Source organism: Schistocerca americana, chromosome X (genome assembly GCF_021461395.2).
Source record: "Schistocerca americana isolate TAMUIC-IGC-003095 chromosome X, iqSchAmer2.1, whole genome shotgun sequence".
NCBI lineage: Eukaryota > Metazoa > Arthropoda > Insecta > Orthoptera > Acrididae > Schistocerca > Schistocerca americana.
In genome coordinates, this window is record NC_060130.1 from 867,951,444 (window position 1) to 867,977,887 (window position 26,444).

At 43.5% G+C, this 26,444-nt stretch overlaps 1 protein-coding gene across 3 annotated transcripts in view; it reads left to right on the top strand.

The window, feature by feature from the left end:
- LOC124554727 overlaps positions 1 to 26,444 on the top strand; it is a 137,750-nt gene that overhangs the window by 33,992 nt on the left and 77,314 nt on the right. For all 3 annotated transcript variants that reach the window (XM_047128371.1, XM_047128372.1, XM_047128373.1), the window contains exon 3: positions 25,190 to 25,352. In XM_047128371.1, the coding sequence (XP_046984327.1) occupies positions 25,190 to 25,352 (163 nt within the window). The remainder of the gene's footprint in view (positions 1 to 25,189; positions 25,353 to 26,444) is intronic.

Genomic DNA, 26,444 nt, shown 5'->3' on the forward strand with positions numbered 1-26,444 from the left:
CATGTGAATAACAATGAGAGAAAGACAAACAACGAAGATGATGCGGCGGAGTAACAAGTCCAGCAAGTAACTCAAGATCAAAAACCTAAGAGAAAGCAATTCAGAACCAAAACTATGGTGTGTAACGAGATCAGTACAATAGTGCAGTAGGGCAGCTGCATGTGCTGATAGGCCGGCAGTACAGACATGTTTCCATAGCCAGCACTGCATTGGCAACAACAGTGCCACAGATTATAGCAGCACTGTTTAACGGCCGTCATCAATGTCCACAACTGCTGGCAAACTCTCAGACTTGCCAGGTGGAGATACCAGATCCCTCTCCCCTGAAATGGTGGCCAGGCGAACTGTTGGCACACTAGGAGTCCTGACACTGAAGCCCACTGACTGGTAGGAAGAACCTGACACATCATTCGATGGTTTGGCATGGATGAGCATTCGTGGTCCAACAGTAATGCTGCTGGCAGGTGTGGACAGAATCGATTTGTATGACAGTGCTCCAAACCTATCGGACTGTCAACTATTGTAAGGTGCCGCTCATGAGTGGCAAGCACAAGGATTGAGAGGGCCCATACTTCCAAGCCTGACAGGCAGCACCCAGTGTGCTATGTCTGGGGCTCCTTGGCTTTGGGGCCAGGAGATGGGGGAGTGTACGCAGCTGCTGTCCATGGAGAAGTTCCGCTGAGCTATGGTCATAACATGTAGGTGCTCAGATATAATGTGAACGCAGCTGTAGAGGTGGAAGTGCTCACTACTGTCAACATTTGTTGTTTAAATGTTCACACCCTGTGCTTCACTTTTCTGTTGGAGGACAGGTGAAATGATGTAGCAAACAGGTGCTTGATGCAATTGGAGGTGCAGAACTGTTCAAAAGCCATTGCTGTGAACTGGGGTCCATTGTCACATGATGGTGCACAGAAGCCCATCTATGGCTAGCGTCTGTATGAGTGAATTGAGGGTGGTGTTAGTGGTAGTGGTTGCCATGCTGACGATGTATGGGTAATTAAAATAAGTGTCTATGACAACGAGCCACATAGAGCCTAGAAAGGGGCCTGAAAAGTCCATGTCAATGTGATTCCAGGGGTGTTGGGGTGATGGGGGTGGGCCATGGAAGAGCAGACTGCACACCATGGCCTCCACATCATTTTTTAGTCCTCACTAGTGGGCATGTTGCCTTGCATGGGCATTCATTTGCTACATACCCCAATGCCCATGATGGAGTAGTTGCAAAACCTGAGGGCTCGTGGTAGACAAGATGACAACATGATGAGTATCTGCCTGCGAATCAAGCAGGAGAACATCGGAGATGAGTGGCAAATGGTGGGAAAGACATGCCCAGACCCAGAGTTTGTGGTCGTTGGACTTTGTAAAATATGTGAGCTACCCATGGAGCTCACAGTGCAGAACATACTGTAGGACAGGGTGTGTGTCTGTAGTGATGAGAGTAGCTGTAATAGGAAAACCTCCAAAGCGTGCTGCCATTCCACATTGAGGTGGAAACAGATTTTTTGTTGGCCTAATGCTGGGTTGGGTCCTAAGGTTAGATGAGAGAGGGCATCCATATTTGTTTGTTGTGCCGTCAGCTTGTATTTAATGGTATAATGGCCGGAGCTGAGGAAAAGTGCCCAATACCATCTGCTTTGGAAGCCAGGAGTGTGGGCCAAAGAGTGCTACTTGTGGTTTGTGATAGTAGTGAGGTTAAACTGGGTCCCTAATACGTAAACATGACACTTTCTGAATGGCAAAGATTATCGCCATAGCCTTCTCCTTGATCTGTGAGTAGTTCTTTTGAGCAGGTGTCAGCGCTTGGGAGGCATAGGCAATTGGTTGTTCAGTACCTTCATTCCTCATATGTGCCAGCACTGCATCAGTGCTCATGGGAGAAACACCAGTGGCAAAAACCTCTGTGCATGGTGGAGAAAAGGGTGTAAGGCAGTGCGCTGAGCACAGTGTGTGCTTCATCTGTGTGAAAGCATGCTCACAGGCAGCCATTCACCTGTACTGAAACCATTCTTCTGCAATTGGTTGAGCAGCTGCATAAATTGGGATGCTTGTGAAAGGAACACAGAATAATAATTCACCTTACACAAAAAGGCCTTGAAGCTTCTGTAGGTTTTGGGGGTGGAGTAAAGATTCAATAGAAGAAATGTTGCACTCAGTGTGCTGGATCCCAGCTTTAGTAATTCAAATGGTTCAAATGGCTCTGAGCATTATGGGACTTAACATCTCAGGCCATCAGTCCCCTAGAACTTAGAACTACTTAAACCTAACTAACCTAAGGACATCACACATATCCATGCCTGAGGCAGGATTCGAACCTGCGACCGTAGCGGTCGCGCGGTTCCAGACTGAAGCGCCTAGAACCGCTTGGCCACCAGCGGCCGGCCCAGCTTTAGTGAGCAAGTGTCTGAGGCATTCCACCTGCTCCTGCAAAAACTAGCATTTGTCTAAGCGGCATTTGAAACCTGCATCACACAACCTAGTAAAGAGGGTGCAAAGGTTGTGCAGTGGTCCTGATGTGTAGCACCTATGACAGTTACGTCATTGAGATAGCTGGTACAAGTGGGAATGGACACGGTTAACTGCTCCAGGTATCTCTGGAAGATTTCTGGAGCTGAAAAGATCTCAAAGGACAAGGACTTGTATATGTATAAGCCAAAGGGTTGTTGATGACCATAATGCACACAGGTCATTCAGCTCGTGGAAGGGAACTGTGTGTGAGATGACCTGAACCTCATCAGTGATTGAGGATCCAAACAGCAAGAAGGTATTGAAACTGAAAATGTTGCCAGCCCAGTGACTATTGATAATGCACAGAGTTATTAGTTGTGTAACTGTTTTATACAGATAGCCGTACTGTAGGTGCAGCCACAATGGAGGGATATGTGTTGAGAGGTCAGACAAACATGTGGTTGCTGAAGAGGGGAAGCAGCCTTTTCAGTAGTTGGAGGGACAACAGTCTGGATGACTGACTGATCTGGCCTTGTAACATTAACAAAAATGCCTTGCTGTGCTGGCACTGAAGATGGCTGAAAGCAAGGAAAAACTGCAACCATAATTTTTCCTGAGGACATGCACATTTGCTGTATGGTTAAATGATGATGGTGTCCTTTTGGGTAAAATATTCCAGAGGTAAAATAATCCCCCATTTGTATCTCCGGGCGGGGACTACTCAGGAGAAACTTCATTATCAGGAGAAACAAAACTGGTATTCTACGTATCGGAGTGTGGAATGTCAGATCCCTTAATTGGGCAGGTAGGTTAGAAAATTTAAAAAGGGGAATGGATAGGTTAAAGTTAGATATAGTGGGAATTAGTGAAGTTCGGTGGCAGGAGGAACAAGACTTCTGGTCAGGTGAATATAGGGTTATAAATACAAAATAAATAGGGGTAATGCAGGAGTAGGTTTAATAATGAATAAAAAAAATAGGACTGCAGGTAAGCTACTACAAACAGCAGAGTGAACGCATTATTGTAGCTAAGATAGACACAAAGCGTACGTCTACCACAGCAGCAGAAGTTTATATGCCAACTAGCTCTGCAGATGAGGAAGGGATGGGTGAAATGTATGATGAGATAAAAGAAATAATTCAGATAGTGAAGGTAGACAAAAATTTAATAGTCATGGGGGACTGGAATTCAATAGTAGGAAAAGGAAGAGAAGAAAAAGTAGTAGGTGATTATGGAATGGGGGTAAGGAATGAAAGAGGAAGCAGCCTGGTAGAATTTTGCGCAGAGCATAACTTTAATCATAGTTAACCGTTGGTTCAAGAATCATGAAAGGAGGTTGTATACATGGAAGAGGCCTGGAGACACTGGAATGTTTCAGATAGATTATATAATGGTAAGACAGAGATTTAGGAACCAGGTTTTACATTGTAAGACATTTCCAGGGCAGATGTGGAATCTGACCACAATCTGTTGGTTATGAACTATAGATTAAAACTGAAGAAACTGCAAGAAGGTGGGAATTTAAGCAGATGGGACCTGGATAAACTGAAAGAACCAAAGGTTGTAGAGAGTTTCAGAGAGAGCATTAGGGAACGATTGACGAGAACAGGAGACAGAAATACAGTAGAAGAGGAATGGGTGACTTTGAGAGATGGAATAGTGAAGGCAGCAGAGGATCAAGTAGGTAAAAAGATGAGGGCTAGTACAAATCCATGGGTAACAGAAGAAATATTGAATGTAATTGATGAAAGAAAAAAATATAAAAATGCAGTAAATGGAGCAGGCAAAAAGGAATACAAACACCTCAACAATGAAATCAACAGGAAGTGCAAAATGGATCAGCAGGGATGGCAAGAGGACAGATGTAAGGATGTAGAGGCATATATTACTTGGGATAAGATAGATACTGTCTACAGGAAAATTAAAGAAACCTTTGGAGAAAAGAGAACTACTTGTATGAATATCAAGAGCTCATATGGAAACCCAGTTCTAAGCAAAGAAGGGAAAGCAGAAAGGTGGAATGAGTACATTGAAAGGTCTATACAAGTGCGATGTTCTCGAGGACAATATTATGGAAATGGAAAAGGATGTCGATGAAGATGAAAAGGGAGATATGATATTGCGTGAAGAGTTTGACAGAGCACTGAAAGACCTGAGTCGAAACAAGGCCCCGGTAATAGACAACATTCCCTTAGAACTACTGACAGCCTTGGGAGAGCCAGCTCTGACAAAACTCTACCATCTGGTGAGCAAGATGTATGAGACAGGTGAAATACACTCAGATTTCGAGAAAAATATAATAATTCCAATCCCAAAGAAAGCAGGTGTTCACAGGTGTGAAAATTATTGAACTATCAGGTTAATTAGTCATGGCTGCAAAATACTAACATGAATTCTTTACAGACGAATGGAAAAACTGGTAGAAGCCATCCTTGGGGAAGATCAGTTTGGATTTCGTAGAAATGTTGGAACACATGAGGCAATACTGACCCTACGATTTATCTTAGAAGATAGATGAAGGAAAGAGAAACCTACATTTCTAGCATTTGTAGACTTAGGAAAGCTTTTGACAATGTTGACTGGAATACTCTCTTTCAAATTCTGAAGGTGGCAGGGGTCAAATACAGGCTATTTACAATTTGTGCAGAAAGTAGATGGCATTTATAAAAGCCCAGGGCATGAAAGGGAAGCAGGAGTTGGGAAGGGAGCGAGACAGGGTTGAGCAAGCAGTAAAGGAAACAAAAGAAAAATTTGGAGTAGGTATTAAAATCCATGGAGAAGAAATAAAAACACTGATGTTTGCCGATGACACTGTAATTCTGTCAGAGACAGCAAAGGACATGGAAGAGCAGTTGAACGGAATGGACACTGTCTTGAAAGGAGGATATAAGATGAACATCAACAAAAGTGAAACGAGGATAATGGAATGTAGTTGCATTAAATCGGGTGATGCTGAAGGAATTAGATTAGGAAATGAGACACTTAAAGTAGTAGATGAGTTTTGCTATTTGGGGAGCAAAATAACTGATGGTGGTTGAAGTAGAGAGGATATAAAATGTAGACTGGCAATGGCAAGGAAAGTGTTTCTGAAAAAGAGACATTTGTTAACATTGAGTATAGATTTAGGTGTCGGGAAGTCGTTTCTGAAAGTATTTGTATGTAGTGTAGCCGTGTATGGAAGTGAAACATTGGACAATAAATAGTTTAGACAAGAAGAGAATAGAAGCTTTCAAAGTGTGGTGCTACAGAAGAATGCTGAAGATTAGATGGGTAGATCACGTAACTAATGAGGAGGTACTGAATAGAATTGGGGAGAAGAGAAAGTTGTGGCACAACTGGACTAGAACAAAGGTTTGGTTGGTAGGACATGTTCTAAGGCATCAAGGGATCTCCAGTTTAGTATTGAGAGCAGTGTGGAGGGAAAAAATCATAGAGGGAGACCAAGAGATGAATACACTAAGCAGATTCAGAAGGCTGTAGGTTGCAGTAGGTACTGGGAGATGAAGAAGCTTGCACTGGATAGAGTAGCATGGAGAGGTGCATCAGGCCAGTCTCTGGACTGAAGACCACCACAACAACAACAACAACTGTTTTACATGCAGTTTAAATTGTGGATTGACCCCCAAGAGGAATCAGACTCTCACCATGTGCGACCAGCTTACGGGAGGGTGGGGCTATGAGAGGGGAACTCAGATGAGCATGCATTGGGAGTTTAATCAAAGAAACAGTAGCTCCTGCACCCACCTGGAAATGGACATCCTGGTTTGCAAGCATGAGGTTGATGTACAAGGATCGCCTTGAGGAATACCTGCCTTAAGTTCATGCAGAATCCCATGATCCATGATGGGAGTGGGATCTGACTGTCCTGACAGTTTGCAACAGACAAATTGGAGATGCCCATCATTCTCACAACAGGTGCAGGGCTTCCAGCGATCTGGACAAATGAGCACATGGGTGCACTGTGAAGCAGTCAGTATGCGACTGGTTGTTGAGAGGGTACTGACACATTCAAAATCGATGAATCACACTGCTGCCGAGAAAAAGATGTACAAGTTTAATGCCACTGAGGCAATGGCTGGACCCTGCCTCTTACAGTTGAGCCATGAGGTGTCCATTTTCTGTCTGCGTGATCTCAAAAGAGCACACAGTTTTCAAAATACCATCCAAGGATTGTCTAGTTTGAGAGCTGTGGTGCATAGTTCTGGATTGGGAGTGAATTGGACCACTATGCCGCAGGTCAAGGACTCTGCATAAGAAATTTTGCAAGTTTCGTTCATAGAAGTAAAATTACATCACCAAAGCAACCCTTGCAAATCCTTCACTCACGAGTGGTAAGACTGATCAGGTTGCTTGTGGTATTGATGGGACTTGAGTGATGATGCGATCACAGGGAAACATTGTGAGTAATAATTTGACAATGAACACATCACCTTGAACACGATCATGACAAATTCGAGAGTGGAGTCAATTTCTTTAGTAAGAAAAACGTCTGCAGGTTAGCCCAAGGAATGAAGAGCGACTCTTGGAGAACATCATCAGAAACCTGAAAAGCATCAAAGTGCTGTTTGAGCCACAACAAATACGTGTCCCAAACCTCTTTGGCATTGTTAAATGGTGGAAACGCAGGTGGACAGCTCCCCACAAGGGGAGTGACCACAGCTTGGATGGTGTGGGAACCCTGAATCTGCAGTTGGTTCATCAAAAGTTGAATTTCTTGCTGTTGCTGTTGAAATCGTAGGCACTGCTGCCACTGATGTTGAAACTGCTGCCACTGATATTGAAACTGCTGCTTTTCATCCATGGATGCTGCAAAACTTCTAATTAGTCACCAATTATAGTGACTGCTATGTGACAAGTTCTGGAATGACTTGAGAATCTCACTGACAGGCCAAGGGCATCAGAACAGTGAGTCACTAGAAAGCAAACGGGTGGATAGCAATGAGAGAAAGACAAATGATAGAGTCAGCAAGGTGCAATAAGTTCAGTACAACAATTTGTAGCAAGATCAGTACAATATCACAGTGAAATCACAACTAACTGACTGAATGAGTGGCTATGCTGCTGGCTTTATAGGGCAGCTGTGAGAGCTGACAGACTGGCAGACGTGTGTCTCTGTAGCCAGTGCTGCAGCAGTGCCCACAGCTTATAGAAGCACAGTCTAGCAGTTGTCGTTGGTCCCTGCCTTCCGGTGGCCTTTCAAACTCACCAGGTGAGGATACCAGATTACATGATGTGTATTCAGTAATAAAATAATTTTAAAAAACTTGTCAGTAACATGCACTGTGAATAAGATAATACTGATGATAAACTTTTCCCTTGGTGACTAGGCAGAAGTTTATATGCCACAGGTTGGAGAGGCACACTTCTACACTAACATTAGTGACTGAAGCTATGTAGTCATTGGCTTAAGTTGTGTCAAACATTCTTGCTTCTATTAACATATGACATGTAGTAAAATAGTTGATGTGGTACATGGACACTAAAAAGGCCATAGCTCTTCTGCTGGATCATTAATTAAACCTTTTTTAAATCTATGTAGAAAAAACATCTGAATTCACTTGTGTGATATACTACATCTTATAGAAGAATTTTCAGCATGATGGTATCTGAATTCCAGGCAGCCAGCTGACTGGGATGGTTTGTGATGCTCCGTCCATGGTTGTGTGCAGCTGGACTAACATGTTGGTAATTGAGAAGACCTGGTTCATAATTGCAGCTGGTAACAGTTAACTTCTCCCAAACTTCTAGACAACTGAGCTGAGTGTAAAGTTTTTGATCATATTTAGATGTGCTCAAAGGATGAACAAGCAAATGGGTAGTGGGCAAGGATTGGACAGTGACCTCAGGTTAAGTAATTAACAGAAATTTAATAAAGAGCACTGGTTTACTAATGTAAGTTGCTGACAGCAATTAAAGACTCTTAAGCCGGAATTGGGAAGCAAAATAACTGATGATGGTCAAAGTAGAGTGTATATAAAATGTAGACTGGCAATGGCAAGGAAAGCGTTTCGGAAGGAGAGAAATTTGTTGACATCGAGCATAGATTTAAGTGTCAAGAAGTCTTTTCTGAAAGTATTTGTATGGAATGTAGCCATGTATGGAAGTGAAACGTGGACAGTAAATAGTTTAGACAAAAAGAGAACAGAAGCTAACGAAATGTGGTGCTACAGAAGGATGCTGAAGATTAGATGGGTAGATCACATAACTAATGAAGAGGTATTGAATAGAATTGGGGAGAAGAGAAATTTGTGGCACAGCTTGACTAGAAGAAGGGATCAGTTGGTTGGACATATTCTGAGACATCAAGAGATCACCAATTTAGTATTGGAGGGTAGTGCGGAGGGTAAAAATCGTAGAGGGAGACCAAGAGATGAACACACTAAGCAGATTCAGAAGGATGTAGGTTGCCGTAGATACTGGGAGACGAAGAAGCTTGCACAGGATAGAGTAGCATTCAGAGCTGCATCAAACTAGACTCTGGATTGAAGACCACAACAACTGAACAAGCCAGAGTTAAGAACTGAACCCATAGTCAATTTCATGTGGAGGAGACAGCTAATAGAAATAAGCTGGAGAGCTGTACATGGCCCCATGTCCAACACCTCAAATTCCAACACCATAAAGTGGGGATGGAGAAAATTCTTTCAGAGAGCAACCATTCTGGTCAAGATCAAGAAACCAAGAGAGAGCTCTTGACTAGGTTGGCTTCTCGGGACGGTGTGGCCCTGTCATACAACTTTGGTCTCTCTTTCCAATTGGTTTTTTGGAAAAACTGAATATTGGTTCTAGGTGTGACAGAAGTGACCTTGGTCAGTAACCAACATGCCTTAATGAAACTGGAAAATGGCACCTTCCACTCAAAAGATGGAAAGTTTCTCTTGTTCGAAGACAGATGTCAGAAGAAAATAGCGTGATGGACAAAAATGGGATGAGGGTATGTGCATTTATCTGGTCCTACAAGGTCTTACAGGTGTGACCACTAGTGCTCACATCTGCTCTGTTCTCCATCTGTGAGTGTGTGGTATGCACTTTCTTTACCTTCACATTGACCCCACTGCTGCTACAAAAATGAATAAGGTATTAAAAAAACAAAACAAAAGCTCTGGAAGGCAGTATCACATGTAAAGGAAAAAAGTTGTCTTCTTGTTGGCCATGACATTCTCAATGATCTCCACTGGCAGATCGGCAGCAGCTCAGCTGTAAGTGTTACATGGTGGCACTTACATTGGATGCTATGAATTGAGACATGGTGAAGTGGAGAAACCACGCTCCCTATGATTGCACAGCAATGTGATGTGGACTGCAATGAACTGAAGGTACCCCAGCTTTGAAGCAAGGACTTCAGCGATGGCAGTGGACACTGCAGAACTGACATCTGGCTGCTACATGACATGGGAGGACTGGCTGCTGACATCCCAGTGATGACTGCAAATGGGGTGATGCTGTTGGGTGGTGGCATGCTGTAATGAGGCAAAACTCAGGATTGCGTGCATTCCCACCAGGCTGGTAGGCCACGTGGCATGTTAGACCAGGCCACGTGATAGCACAAACTAATAGCATGACAGCACTAGCTCAGCTACACCAGTGCAGTCAGAATTTGCTCGAAACACAATTAGAATGACCCAGGGGACACACAAAGCTTATAGAGAATATGATGGATGCAGTGAGCATTATCCCTCTGCTGTTGAACTGCACCTGTTGTGACCATGTGAGACTGGATTTCAAATACACTGCCCCATTGGAATTTAAAATGAATACCACCCTGAAACTTTTTTTGTTGTATCTTTTGAAATTTCCATTTTTTTAAATATCATGATATGTTGCTGCATCTACCCAATGCTATTGAGGACGTGCTAATTCATTCATTAAATCAATTTATGAAGCACAAAATGTATTAAGTCAATTTAGACCATGTGTCTCATAAGCTGTCTTTTAGTCACAACTGTGACTGCAGAAAAGTTCATAAGTCGGTTTTCCTTATTGGATATTGTCAATGGAAGTGAGGACATTGTCACTGTTTCTGTGTGATATCTCCTGTGGATCATATGCTTCCTTCATAAGCAAAAGAAAATTATGGTGAATCTTAACATGCTTATAATACATGTGCCTTGTAATTTTTTGTCGTGTTCATACTAACTTTGTATTGCATAATTAAGGTTATTGTCATTAAGCACGTTATTTTTGCATGCAACTGAAGAGCTACATGAATTGTTAACAACTACCTACTTACTATTGTGTCAGTCGGTTGATTGTGTGGTTAAAATCTCACAAGTCTGTATATGATGAAACCATAGGAGCTCATTACCCTCTATTGAAAGTACAGAGCTCAATTTAATATTTCATTCTAAGAGGACCAAGAAGTTAATTGTGATTCGTTAACTGAACTTGCATTTTAGTAGTACACATGGTATCTTTGTATCAGTTATCCAATCAAAAAATTTGTAATTTCCATCTCAATAGCGTAAATTGATAGATTACATCAGCTTTCAGCTCTCCGTTTTGACCCTGTGATGTTATGACTTTTGCTACAAATCACAAATATCCACTCATGCTCGTTGCCCAAGTTCCAGGCACTACTGTACTCCTGTAAGGACCTGCATTCAATCAAGGCTGTGGACCATTACTCTTGGCTGTGAAGGAAGGAAGGAAAGAAAGAAGAAGAAGAAGAAGAAGAAGAAGATTGGAGTTCAGTGTCCTATCAACAATGAGCTCATTAGAGATAGAGCACAAGCTCAGATTAGGAAATGAAAGAGGACAGGAGTCAGCAGACTGCTTTTGTGCTTTTCAGATTCCTTTTGTAGTGTCAATGTGTTTGAGGCATCCAGCTGCTTCCCATCGGTATGTACATGATGTCCCACAATGCTAACAGTACGGCATGGCCGAACAGTGATGCAACACCACTGTTTCTGTCAGTGATATCCTCCGGACTCAGCAACTATGACAGCATCAGCTAAAGCACAACTGCCATCTCCAGCACTGCAGCAGCCTTGACTGACTGTGTAAGCACTGTGGCTGGTTTTCTATGTCCTAGGGCTCAGTTAGCCCCACAGCAGCAGCTCTGATTCTCATGTCTCAGGGCAGTTTGCACTGATAGACAGTGGCAGTTGAAGCACAACTGACATCTCCAGCACTGCAGCCACTGTGACCCACTGTAGAAGTGCTGTGGCTAGCATGCTATGTCCCAGGGCTTGGCTGGTCCCATGGCAGCAGCTCTGCATCTAGTGTCTCAGAGCAGGCTCTCCAGATAATAGGTTGAACTGCGGACCCTGTACTGCATTCCAAATAACGCCCCAAGTCTCATGGCCCAATGGTGGTAGTGCTGCGATACTAACACAAGATGATTTCAGTATGACAGTGGCTAGGTTTTTATGTGCTCGCAGGCTGTGCCTACTTGAGTTTTACTATGCCTTATGGCACATATACTAAAGACTTCCATGGTTGCTGGTGTGGAAATGCTTCTGCCTTTTTCCGCTTAAGTGCTGCTGTGTTAACTATTTCCACACCTTGCCTGGCTGCCTTGCCTTGCAATGTGCTATGGCTGTGTTCTGTTTTGTAAGGCATAACATTAGTACTCACTTGCAGCTGGCTCTGCCGTAACCTGCTTCATAATTTGCGCATTTCTGCTGAAGTATGGTTGGTATGCTACAGAAAGGAAGGAGAAGGAAATCAGTTGTGTCCTTATCAAAGGGTGCACTTTTTGCACAGCTTAAAATCTGTACCAGGTCTACCAGGTTGTATCTCACTGGGTGTGTGATGAAGCAAGCTGGGATTTGTTTTCTTCCTTTCTTGTTTTGCCATCTGCCTCCTTAAATTCATTTTTTCACTTCTGCCTAATTACCATTAACATATGCGAGTATAATCTGCATTTTCATAAAAGAGAAAGGTTGGCCCTCAGTTTTAAAGAATATAACACAAGATCTACTTTTGTGCTTAGTTTTATGTATGTAATTGGTTTTCTGATTTATTTTGACTATTCCTAGTTAGTATCTTCCATTATAAGGCGAAATCTTTAATTGTTTCGTAACTTAAATTCTATTGTTGACATATAAACAAGTATAAATTATGTACTAATTATAAACATTTGGAGGAATGGTCAAAAGTATTCTTAAAGATTCTATTTGGCTCTATTTGAAAACATGCTAGCAAAGCCAGCCCTTAATTAATTCCATAGTAATGAACAGTTTTGTCAAAAGTATTGTTGCTTAACAATATCCAGTAATTTCATCATTTAAACAAATAATTCGGCCTAACTCTTGTAGTAGAGGAAACTGTTACAAAGAATCAATTTTTTGATGTATACAGTTAATCGAATGAATGAAGTTTTAATTGCAATTTCTGTAAATTAAACATCAAACAATGTGTAGTTTCTGTACCTATTATTGTGAGGATATATAAGGGCCCAATTTTTGGTCCCGAGACAGTCAGTCCACGGCAAAGTTTTAGACGAGGAACCCATATTGGTTAGATCAACAACAATGCATCCACTTAGCTGTGAAATAAGTGTTGCAGCATACGCTGTGTGTTAAAGCAATGACAGTGTCTGTTCCACACTTACATTTTTATTCTACAATAACAGTGAACTGTTTGGTTAGGCTTTTACTGCTCATAGATGTTCAACATTAAACTATTGTAGCAGTATGTGGATGTTCACCTACAATCTATTAATGAGGCTTATCGGAAGTTAAACAATAGAGCACTGGCCATATATAACTGTGTATTATTGGGAGGGGGGGGGGGGGGGCTGTGAACAGTGAAAGTAAATAGCTGTGAAACGCAACATTATTTACTCAGTGTTGAAATTAAAAACCCCATTTTTCAGCCAGTGTAGCAATGCAGTACGTCGACACCGAGGACAATCAATGAAGAAATAAAACAAGTGAACGTCACATGTGGTGCTTGGTGTTATAGTGCTCTTGTGCTCTTGGTCTTTCTCCTGGGCATGCAGGGACTGTTTGTGAGGCAGCTGTCTTGCTTCTATGGTCCTGGTGATGAGATGTTTCATGAAGTAATCCTGAGTAGTGTCCATTTGAAATGGGAACAAAGTATCCTTTGTCATTTTAGCCTTGCAACTGTGAGTCATAAAAAACAGTGTGAAGCCTGTGGTGTCCTGCTTCACTGTGTTATGTGCATATGTCACAATGAAAAGTTTTATATCCCAGTTTCTGTGTTTAACATCATCATACAATGAAAGCATATCTGCCGGCATCTTATTAAAGTGTTCTGTGAGGTCATTTGTCTGGGGGTGATAGGCAGCTTGTAATCCACTGGGTGATGCTGCAACGTGATACTAGTCTGTACTGGAAAACTTTTCCATGATCAGAGGTCATCACACCAGCTGCCCCATGCTTCAAAACAATGTCTTCTACAAGGAACCTTGTAATTTATATAGCTGCGGCAGTCTGCACAGCTTTGGTGGCAGCTTGCCAGGTGAGGTAATCAGTGCATACTATTATCCAATGATTCCTATTTGTTGACTTCAGGAACCTGTCAAAGAGGTCTATTCCGATCTGGTGGAATGGTGCTGCTGCAGGCATAGTTGGTATCAGTGCCTCTTCCCTTGCTGACATTCCTTTCATAGGCTCAGATAGAGTGTAATGGACTGGTATAGACCTAGTCATTGATACCTGTTTCTGATTCTGTCTAGCATCTTTATGAATCCCAGGAGACCAGACGTTAGCGTGTTGCGGAAATACAGCAGGAGAGCTGCCCATAGATGAGCTGGTATGACAAGCAACCATTTTTGTTTGATTAGATCATATTTCCAATTATACAGTGTTCCATTTATTAAGTGGAATTCTCCTTTGGTCCGTTCCTCCACAAGGCCAGCCAATTGGATACTCACAGTGAAGCCCTTTTCAGACTCTGTGAGGTGCTGATAATGCTGTCACACGTAAGTGTGCAGCATCTCTATGTCCTTCACAGTGACTGTTTAACATCTGACACTGTTTACACCCCCTTATATACCCTACTAGGCCCAGTCACAACACTAAACATAAACAACACTACTCCACTCTGTTGATCGGTCTACTGGCCACAGAGAATTTCAACTGTAATCATTTACATACCTGCCAATGGTGTGTGTATATGTATGAAGTTATACTGCCATCCAACCATTTTGTGTGGGTGCATAAGTTTTTTTATCAGTGTATTTCATTGTAATATTCTTACACAAACTCATGGTTACACGAGTCATGAAGCATAGCAATACAGTTATGTGTTTGTAGATCAGCATTACTGAAGGTATTCTTCCTAAATTGAGGTATTCATCATTTCTTTATTATATTTAGTTTACTTTGTGCTAAGGACCAAAGCAATTATTTTGTTGTTGACAAATGTGAACACACTTACTGTAATGATTTCACTGATGACAGGAAATTTAATCTTAAAAACATCATATAGAATGAATATTCTTCATATCTACCTCTACATACACACCCTGCAAACCATCATATGATGCATGATGAAGGGTGCCTTGTACCACTGCAAGTCATACCCTTTCCTATTCCACTCACAAATCGAGTGAGGAAGAAACAACTGTTTATATGCTGCCCTAATTTGTCTTATCTTGTCTTTGCAGTCCTTCCGTGAGATGTGCATTAATGGCAGAAGAACCATTCTGGAGTCAGTCACAAGTGCTGGTTCTCTAAACTTTCTCCATAATGTTTCATGAAAGGAATGTTGTCTTGCCTCCAGAGGTTCCCATTTGAGTTCACATTTCTTTAAACCTCATGTGTTTAACAAAAATACTGATAACAAATCTGTCAACACACCTCTGACCACTTTGGAGTCTTATTTTAATCCAACATTGTGAAAATGTGAAACACTTGAGCAGCACTCATGAATGGGTTGCACAAGTGTTCTATACATGGTTTCCTTTATTGGAGCTTCACATTCCAAGAATACTCCCTGTAATCCAAAGTCAACTATTCAGTTTCCCTACAAATGAGCTGGTTTGCTTGTTCTATTTCATGTCCCTTTGCAGCAGATATTTAATGGACATGACTGTATCAAGCAGCATGCCACTAATACTATATCTGAACCTAATCAGATTGTTTTTCCTACTCATATGCATTAGCTTACAATTTCGTACATTTAGGGCAGACTGCCATTCATCACATTGAAGAGAAATTCTGTTAAAGTCATCCTGTATCCCCTACAGTCTCTCAACAATAACCCTTTCCCGTACACTAGAGCATCAACACTTCTACCAAACGGTGGTCCTATAAGCAATTTTATAAGTAAATAAAGTAAATTATTGAAATATGTCAACAGTCCTTGAATTATATAGTGAGACATGAAAGATGAAGGAGTCCATACAAAGATCAAGCCGTGATGTGTACTCAGTACATAGGTTCCTTCACTTGCATCCTTAGATGCCCATAACTAAGATCAGATAAACAATCTGAAGTATGTCTCATGAATAAAATCACACCACATGCCCTACTGTCCTGTGGCAGAAAACTAGATTCTCTCTTTCTTGCTCAATATCCTGAACTGTTCTTCCTTCTTCTCTGTCCCTCCTGCTGCCAAAAGCACCTCTTCCCCACCAGCATCCACCAATGTCATAACACTCCAGCCACTGAGAGCTCAAGCAGCTCCCCACCAAGTTACACACTTTGACATACAGTATATGCAAATACATCAGCGTTCCTACACTAATGATTCTACAACTACAATAGGTATTCTAATCAAGAGGTCATATCATGACGTTTCTGCTGACACCCAATTCATATTACACGTCTCATAAATATCTGTGGCACTTCTAGGATACCATCATTTACACTGAAGTGCCAAAGAAACTGGTATACGCATGCATATTGAAATACAGGGATATGTAAATAGGCAGAATACGGTGCTGTGCTCGCCCATCCCTTTATAAGACAACAAGTGTTTGGCGCAATTGTTAGATTGGTTACTGATGCTACAAAGCCTGGTTATCAAGATTTTAGTGAGTTTGACGTGGTGTTACAGTCGGCACATGAGCAATGGGACACAGCATCTCCAAGGTGCCAATGAAGCGGGTATTTTCCAAAATTGCTGTGTCCGCAAAAAGATCCTGCAAAAATGGGACCAGCAACGACTGAAGAGAATTGTTCAATGTGACAGAAGTGCAACCCTTCTGCAAATTGCTGCAGATTTCAATGCTGGGCCATCGACAAGTGTCAGCATATAAACCATTCAATGAAACATCATCAATATGGGCTTTCGAAGCTGAAGACCCACTCATGTACCCTTGATGACTGCATAACACAAAGCTTTGTGTCTCGCCTGGACCTGTCAGCACCGACATTGGACTGTTGATGACTGGAAACATGTTGCCTGTCAGATGAGTCATGTTTCAAATTGTATAGAGCAGATGGATGTGTATGGGTATGGAAACAACCTGATGAATCCATGGACCCTGCAAGTCTGCAGGAGACTCTTCAAACTGGTGGAGGCTCTGTAATGGTGTGGGGCGTGTGCAGTTGGAACGATACGGGATGCCTGATACGTCTAGATATGACTCTGACATGTGACACATACACAAGCATCCTGTCTGATCCCCCCCCGCCCCCCCCCCCCCCCCTGCAGGCCTGGAGGTTAGAATAGGCCCAAGGTATTCCTGCCCATCATAAGAGGCAACTAAAAAGAGTCTCACACCTTTTGGCCTTTATGTGATGGTCTCCTGTATTGTTTGACCTCCATTTTTCAAAATTTACCCAAAGAGTAAGCCAATTAGGGAAGGGCGCCTTACATGGTGCATCACGTCCATCATGCATTGAGATCTTTAGCCCACTTTCTCATCGTGACATTACAGTCCTGCTCATCCTCGATCTTTTGAGCGAGGACACCTTCCTGGGTGCGTTTTCCTCCACTCACTATGCAGTGTCATTTTCTGTGCGGACGAGGACCATGGAATTCTTTGCACCTCATATCCAGTGTGGTAGCCACTCCATTGTGGTGGGGCCACGCTCTGCTGATGCCTGCTCCGTTAACTACCCACGTGTTCCAAGGAGTGCATGCCCATCACCCTGGAGCATTGGGACACCTGGCAATGGCCATCCTGCCAGGTGGCCTTTGCTGTGGCTGGGTGGCGCCCATGGGGAGGGCCCCTGGTCGGAGTTGGTGGCATCGGGGCGGATGACACGCGATGAAGTGTACCACATCATCACTTGCTGGTGATCAAACACCAGCAGTCTCTAAGTATTCCAAGTCTCAGTACAATGCAAGGAAGTATGATCCTAAATCATTCCCCTCCCGGGCCACACCATGGGAGGAATGCCAGGCTAAGGATGGCAGCCAACCTCAGTACCTCATATGTACGAGAGCTGATGGGGACTCCTTTGTCTCGATGAAGCCTCAGTTTTTTTGTAGAGCATTTAAAGAACAATTTTGAGGAGGTGCAGGGCTTGTCCCAAATGCGGTCAGGGTCCATCTTGATAAAAACGGCTACCTCTGCACTGTCACAGGCATTACTCACTTGTGAGAAGTTGGGGAATATTTCTGTTACCATCACGCCTCATCAGAGCTTAAATATGGTCCAGGGTATTGTATTCCACAGGGACCTTCTTTAGCATGTCTGATGATGAGCTGTGTTCCAATTTAGAGTGGCGAGGAGTTAATGTTGTCTGGCGTTTCCATCGGGGTCCAAGGGATAATCATCAAGTTGCCACCAGTGCCTTCATCTTGGCCTTCAAGAGTGACACATTACCCAAGAAGGTCAAAGTGATGGTCTACCACTGATGTCAGGCCATATATCCCTTCCTCAATGTGGTGCTGTAAGTGCTGAAAGTTCTGCCTTATGTCTTCCCACTGTACCTTCAGCATCAAATGTCGAGATTGTGGACATCCATCCCATCCCAATACTCCATGTGCCCCGCCTCCCAGCTTTGTCAACTGCAAAGAGCATCATTCCTCTTGCTCACCAGACTGCAGGATTTTACAGCAAGAAAGGAAAATTACGGAATAAAAGACCCTGGACTGCCTGACCTACACTGAGGCCAAGAGGAAATTTGAGTGCCTACATTCTGTGGCTATGACCTCTTCTTATACTGCTGCCCCATCAGTTGCACAAGTTCCAGTCAGCTCTCAGAGCCAGAGTACTACACCTGCCCCCTTGATGGTGGGGGGCACTTCCCTCCCTGTTAATCCCACACAACCTACCTCGGAAGCCCTGTCCCCCCAACCATTGGGGACGCCTGTCCCCACATCTCAGCCAGAAAAGCATAAGTCTTCTTCGGCTCCTCTTGCTAGGAAGGGGTCCCTTGGGTCACTCCCTTCTCACGTTTCTGCTAGTGGCTCAAGTGTCCAAAAGCAGCTGGTCGTAGGGCTTCACGCTCATCCTCAGTCCTGGAAACTGAATCAGTGAAGCTCTCCCAGCCAGAGAAACCCAAGGATCAGCGAGAGAAATACAGAAAGAAGACCCCCAAGACCAAGGGAATTGCTGTGGCACCCACACCACTGCTGCCTACAAGCTCTGCATCTGAGGATGAGGTGAAGATTCTGGCATCTGCAGAGGACCTAGATCTCGCCAGTCCCTCAGACACAATCGATATAGCCTGTTCAGGAAATAAGTCGGTGGCAGCAGGTGACCCTGAGGTGTAGACTACCTCATTGAGTGTTTCATGCCATCCCATTCTCACAATCACGTCATCCTCCAGTGGAATTGCGGCGGTTTTTTCTACCACCTGGCTGAGCTATGGCAACTGTTAAACTTTACACCTGCTTTCTACATTGCCCTCCAGAAAAACTGGTTCCTGGCCAAGCAGACCCCTGCCCTTCGTGGCTACAGGGGATATTACAAGAACTGTAGTGACTATTATAGTGTGTCAAGTGGAGTTTGTGTTTATGTCCTGAACTCGGTAAGTAGTGAACCTGTGCCCCTTCAAACTCCTTTTTAAGCTTTGGCTGTCAGGATACGGACAACACAGGAAATAACTGTCTCCATCGTATACCTCCCTCCAGATGGTGTGGTACCCCTGAACGTATTGGCTGCACTGATTGATTAACTCTCTAAACCTTTCCTACTTTTGGGAGATTTTAATGCCCATAACCCCTTGTGGGGTAGCACCATGCTTACTGGCCATGGCAGAGATTTCAAAAATTAACTGTCCGAGCTCGAGCTCTGCCTCCTAAATACTGGGGCTGCCACACATTTCAGTGTGGCTCATGGTAGTTACTCAGCCATTGATTTATCAATTTCCAGCCCAGGACTCCTCCCATCTATCCACTGGAGAGCACATGATGACCTCTGTGGTAGTGACCACTTCCCCATCTTCCTGTCACTCCCCCCGCCGTCATGCCCATGTATGCCTACCCAGATGGGCTTTAAACAAGACAGACTGGGTAGCCTTCACCTCTGCTGTCATCGTTTAATCTCCCCCACATGGTGCCATCGATGTTGTGACTGAGCAGGTCATTACATCGATAATTTCTGCGGTGGTACACACAATCCCTCATTCTATAGGGTGCCCCCAGCGAAAGTCAGTACCTTGGTGGTCGCCAGAAGTTGCTGAGGCAATTAAAGAGTGTCGGCGAGCTCTAGAGTGACATAAGCGGCACCCTTCCCTTGAGCACCTAACAGCCTTTAAGCAGCTCCATGCCAGCAGTTGCCTACTTATAAAACGACAGAAACAGGAATGTTGGGAGAGGTACATGTTGACCATTGGTTGCCATATGTCACTTTCCCAATTCTGGACGAAGATCAGACGTGTTTTTGGGTACCAGACCCCAACAGGTGTTCCTGGCGTTAACATCAATGGTGTGCTCTCTACCAACACAAATGCGATTGCCGAGCACTTTGCTGAGCACTATGCTTGAGCCTCTGTGCCGGAGAACTACCCTCCAACCTTTTGCACCCTCAAACAGTGGATGGAAAGGAAAGCCCTCTCGTTCGCTACACACCACAGTGAGCCCTATAACGCCCCATTTACAGAGTGGGAGCTCCTCAGCGCCCTTGCACATTGCCCTGACACATTCCCAGGGCCAGATTAGATCTACAGTCAGATGATTAAACATCTCTCGTCTAACTACAAGCGACATCTCCTCATGATCTTCAACCAGATCTTGTGCGATGGCATCTTTCCATCGCACTGGCAGGAGAGCGCCATCATTCCGGTGCTAAAACCTGGTAAAAATCCTCTTAATGTGGATAGCTATCGTGTCATCGGCCTCACCAACATTCTCTGTAAGCTGCTGGAACGTATGGTGTGTCAGTGGTTGGGTAGGGTCCTGGAGTCACTTGGCCTACTGGCTCCATGTCAGGGTGGGTTCCACCAGGGTCACTCTACCACTGATAATCTTGTGTCCCTCGAGTCTGCCATCTGAACAGCCTTTTCCAGACGCCAACATCTGGTTGCCATCTTTTTTGACTTACGTGAAGCATACGACATGACATGGCGACATCATATCCTTGCCACATTGTATGAGTGGGGCCACATTGTATGAGTGGGGTCTCCAGGGCCTGCTCCCGATTTTTATCCAAAACTGCCTGTCACTCCATACTTTCCATGTCCAGGTTGGTGTCTCCCATAGTTCCCCAGATTCAGGAGAATGGCATTCCGCAGGGTTCTGTATTGAGTGTATCTCTAGTTTTTGTGGCCATCAATGGCCTAGCAGCAGCTGTAGGGCCATCGGTCTCCCTTTCTCTGTATGTGGATGACTTCTGCATTTCGTATTGCTCCTCCAGTACTAAAGTTGCTGAACAGCGCCTATAGGGAGCCATTCACAAGGTGCAGTCACGGACTCTAGCCCACGGCTTCCAGTTTTCAGCCGCGAAGTCGTGTGTTATGTATTTCTGTTGGTGTAGTACTGTTTCATCTGGAACCAGAACTTTACCTTAATGATGATTCACTCACTGTAGTGGAGATGTATCGATTCGTAGGACTGGTTTTCGACACCCAATTGACTTAGTTACCTCACCTTCGTCAGCTTAAGTGGGAGTGCTGGCAGCACCTCTGTGCTCTCCGCTGCCTTAGCAACACCAACTGGGGTGGAGATCGCTCCATGCTGCTGCAGCTCTACAGAGCCCTTGCTCAATTCTACCTTTACTGTGGGGGTCTGGTTTACGGTTCAGCAGCACCTTCAGCGGTGCGTTTCCTTGACCCAGTGCGCCACAGTGGCATTCGCCTAGTGACGGGAGCATTTAGAATGGGTCCAGTCACCAGTGTCCTGGTGGAAGTCGGAGTCCCTCCATTGCAGATCTGACATACACAACTGCTCGCCAGTTATGTTGCACCATGCATTCATAGTTCTTTTTAGCATCTGAATTACCGTTTTGTTTTCCCACCCACGGCAGTTCATCTCCCGCATCGACGGCCCAGGTCAGGGCTCATGATTGCACTTTGCATGTGATTCCTTCTCTCCAAACTGGAGTCCTTTCCGTTACCACCTCTACTTGAGGTCCATTCACGAACACCTCCATGGTGTACACCTCAGCCGAAGCTTTGTTGGACCTTTGGCATGGTCCTAAGGACTCCGTTAACCCCACCGCTCTCCACTGTCACTTCCTCTCAATTCTCGACGTGTTCTCAGGCTCTGTTGTTGTTTACACCGATGGCTCGATGGTTGATGGTAATATTGGCTTTGCCTATATCCACAGAGGCCATATTGAACAGCATTCCTTGCTCGCTGGCTGCAGTGTATTCACTGCAGAGCTTGTGACCATATCTCGTGTACTTCAGTACATCCGTTCCTGTTCTGGTGAGTTGTTTCTTCTCTGTTCTGACTCCCTGAGCAGCTTACAAGCTATCGACCAGTGCTACCCTCGCCATCCTGTGGTAGCGAACATCCAGGAGTCCATCTCTGCCTTGGACAGGTCCAGTCATTCAGTGGTGTTTGTGTGGTCTCCAGGACACGTCGGTATCCCAGGCAATGAACTTGTTGACAGACTGTCCAAACAGGCTCTGCAGAAACCGCTCCTGGAGATGGGCGTCTCTGAAACTGAGGTGCGTTCTGTCTTACGCCGCAAGGTTTTTTGGCTTTGGGAGACGGAGTGGCATAACAGTAAGCACAACAAACTGCATATCATTAAGGAGACTGCGAATGTGTGGAAGTGTTCCCTGTGGGCTTCTCGCAGGCAATAAGTTATCTTTCGTTGACTCTGCTTTGGCCATACATGGCTCACACATGGTTACCTCCTCCGTTGTGAGGACCCACCTCAGTGTTGCTGGCTCGCAAATGACAGTTGTCCACCTCTTGCTGGACTGTCCACTTTTAGCCGCTCTGCAACAGATGTTTAACTTTCCCAGCACCCTACCTTCAGTGTTGGGCAACAATGCCTCAATAATAGCTTTAATTTTACATTTTATTCATGAGGGTGGGTTTGATCATTTGATCTGAGTTTTAGCGCATGTCCTTTGTCCCTCTGTATCCTCGACCCTAGGGATTTTAGGGTGGGGGTTTTAGTGTTTGCAGAGTGGCTGGCTTCTCCGTTTTTATTCTCTTGCTCAGCCAGCCATGGTAATCTGCTTTCTTGTTTTTAATGTCCTTTCGCTGTTTCTTGGATCTTTCTGTGATTTTCTTGTCCTGCTTTGTCCATTTTAGTGTTGGTTGTCCTCCTGTCAATCTTCTGGTTCTTCCTTTCTCCTATTATTGTGCTGTACATCTTCTTTGTTTTCTTCTTTCCCTTGGGTAATTGTTCTACTGGGAACAAGGGACCGATGACCCAGCAGTTTGGTCCCTTTCCGCCCTTTTTAAACCAACCAACCAACCTACCTGTCTGATCACCTGCATCCAGTCTTGTCCATTGTGCATTCCAATGGACTTGGGCAATTCCAATAAGACAATGGGACACCCTACAAGTCCAGAATTGCTACAGAGTGGCTCCAGGAACACTCTTCTAAGCTTAAACACTTCCGCTGGCCACCAAACTCCCCAGACATGAACATTCTTGAGCATATCTGGGATGCCTTGCAACGTGCTGTTCAGAAGAGGTCTGCAACCCCTCATACTCTTACAGATTTATGGACAGCCAGGCAGGATTCATGGTGTCAATTCCCTCCAGTACTACTTCAGAGATTAATTGAGTCCATGCTGCATAATTTTGCAGCACATTTGCGTGCTCGCGGGGGCCCTACACGATATTAGGCAGGTGTACCAGTTTCTTTGGCTCTTCAGTGTATGTTATAATCAGCACTGATTGTAGATTAGTAAATTGATTCACTAGTAACAATTTTATCAGTTTAAGTTTGGAGAATGGTCTGGTTTGACACCCTCAGGTATATAAACTCAATATTTTAGAATATTTAACAGCAATGGAATATTCATTGTATCACAATGACAGCTACTGTGTGATGCCATTATTGGACATGTGGTTTATTATGTATTATAAAGTTATTTATCACTCAGTAAGTGTAAACATTTGTGGCAGAATGAATGGTTTGATTGTAAACATTTATAGGTTTGTTTATAAATAAATACTTCTGCTACCAGTCACGATTTTCTTTATTTTACTATTTGCACGACGCGTTTCGAGAAATAATTCCCATTTTCAAGTGCGTTTTTTATGATGTGTGTTAAGCCATTTCTTTTGATGTTGTCAGTGTGTGTGAGTCTGCTTCACTTTGTTGACTTTTACTGTAATACATAAGAAACGCGATTTTTAGTTGGGTGTCAATATTTTCTGTGAAGTATTTATTTATAAACAAACCTATTGTATCTACAGTCGCAGGCTTTCAAAAACCATTTATAATGGATCAAATCAGTAAACATTTATGATTGCAGCTGGTAATTTTTTATACGATGTATTGTCTTCTGTTCATTGAGTGAGTGCTCTTGCATTTACTATACTAGTCTTCCTGGCCTCATTTCAGGTTATTTAAGTATGTACTATGCCTGTTGTTATGCAGTGATATATGCTATTTAGGGTCCATCTGTCTGCGGTCCAGCACGGCTGACCTACAGCCACCTGTAAATGACATTCCGGCAAAGCCTGGTAGCTTGCTCAAGCTAATCCTCTCCTTGTCCCTAAGTACTCTGAGTATGTGCTCAGCAGACACTTTACTGAGACACAAAATCCACATAACTATTTGTTATATTCCACTGCAGTCTCAGGATTTTCCCAAGACTCGTTAAGTTACTGTCTTCTATTGTAAGTGCATCCTGATCGCACTTGCTGAACAGAAACAATTCCATGATTGCTGAACAAATATGAACTATACAACCTGTCAGTCACCTTACAATGAGAGTGGCTCCCCCACGTTGAGTATGCTTGAAGGTGCTTCAGCAGCAGAGCCTATGGGAAACAAACAACGCTTTGAGGCACCTCTTGTAACATGCTAGTCTCCCCTCTGCCACTCTACCCTGAGGCTGCAGCCTGCAGACAGCTTCCTGTGCCAACAATGTCTCAAGCTTTTTGTTAACTGTGGCCAGCACTTTCTGCATCATGCACACAGCAGGCACACCCCCTATCCATTCTACTACTACAATTTGAGTGAAAACAATTAGTAGAAAACAGTAAATAAAGAGGAGCCCTGTTGTCTTTTATAGAGAAGGATATGCACTACCAAACTCGTTAAAACAGAAAACAAACTACTACACTAAGACTGCCATTGACACCACTTTGCTGCAAACTGAGAGACAAGGAAATATTTAATTATTGTTTCACAAGTTTACATTTTCAATTTTGAAACTTACTGTTGGATTAAAACTGCATGCAATACCAGTGCTTGAACTTGATCTGTGCTGCAAATTGAAAAATTAATCTTGGATTTTTAATATTGTTAAATCTGTTTTATGGTATAAGAAATTTTTATGTTTGTAGGTGGTGGGAAGAGTGTGAGAAACATCCAAACTTAATACAAGAACTGAATAATCAGTCTTTGGAAATACAGAAAATAAAAGAAGCTGTGCATGTGGATAAAACATTATTGTCACAATATGACCATAAAGCAAAGACACTTTTAAGGGACTACATAGGACTGATGGTAAGAATTTTTAAAAAAATATTTTCCATAAATAATAAGGGTAATTAGACTTCTTCCTCAGTTAGTTCCTTTTTACATAAATGCAGGTTGAAGATAACGATGATGTTTTCTGCATATGTCATTTGAGCCAGTAAAATCACGTTTAAGTGAATAAAATGAGAGAATTTCCACATTAGGGTATACAGGTAATGTGTACAATGGTGAAGAAGAGAATTTCTCAACAAAAAGGTAATAGATCATATAGCAGCTAAAAAGATGCGCTAACAGAAACTTCCATGAATGCAAAAACTGTCTGAAGAGACAATAAGAGCTATTCTGATAATAATCAGTCATAAAAATTATTCATCTGAATTTATACTGTCTGTTGTCTTCTTTAATGTTCTTATATTATGTCCCATTATTAATGTTCAATAGAGAGACACTTTGAAAGACAAAAGCAGGAAATTTTATTTACATTAAATGGAGTTATGATTAATATGAGGATAGGCTTACAAAGGGAGACAGTGATTATCAATAATCAAGCACACATGGAGATTGGCAGGCTCTGCACTCATTACCATCTAACAAAAATTCTGTCATTGGTCTTAGTAATGACTCTTCATGTCTGTTGCTTTCTTTCACCCACATATGACCCCTGTGTAATGCTATGTGTGGTATCTGTTGTGACAGTGCCACGACATTTAAGAGTGCCGCCACGTCAGTACGGCGATAGTGGCGCTCCGCAACTCGGCTGAGTGCGGGAGTGCCACCTAGCTACGATCGGTGCTGGCCGCATGTCACGGCACGGCAGTCGAATGACCGATACGGAATTGGTAGCATGTAACCAGCTATTGTTTCTACGTTTGTATATCCACGCAATTTATTAGTGATTAAAGGTTATAACACTTTTTGGCGACGAGGTCGGATATTTCTGTTCCTGCGTTGTGGATTTGTGTGTTCGTGTCAGGGCAGACATGGAACAGCTTATGCAAGCGCTCATTGAACAACAAACACAGCTGACAGCTGCTATTCAGGCGTTGTCGACGTCGCTTACTCATCGTCTGTCTTCCTCTTCTCCGCCTCCGTTCCCTCCTTACGACGAGGCCGCTGAAG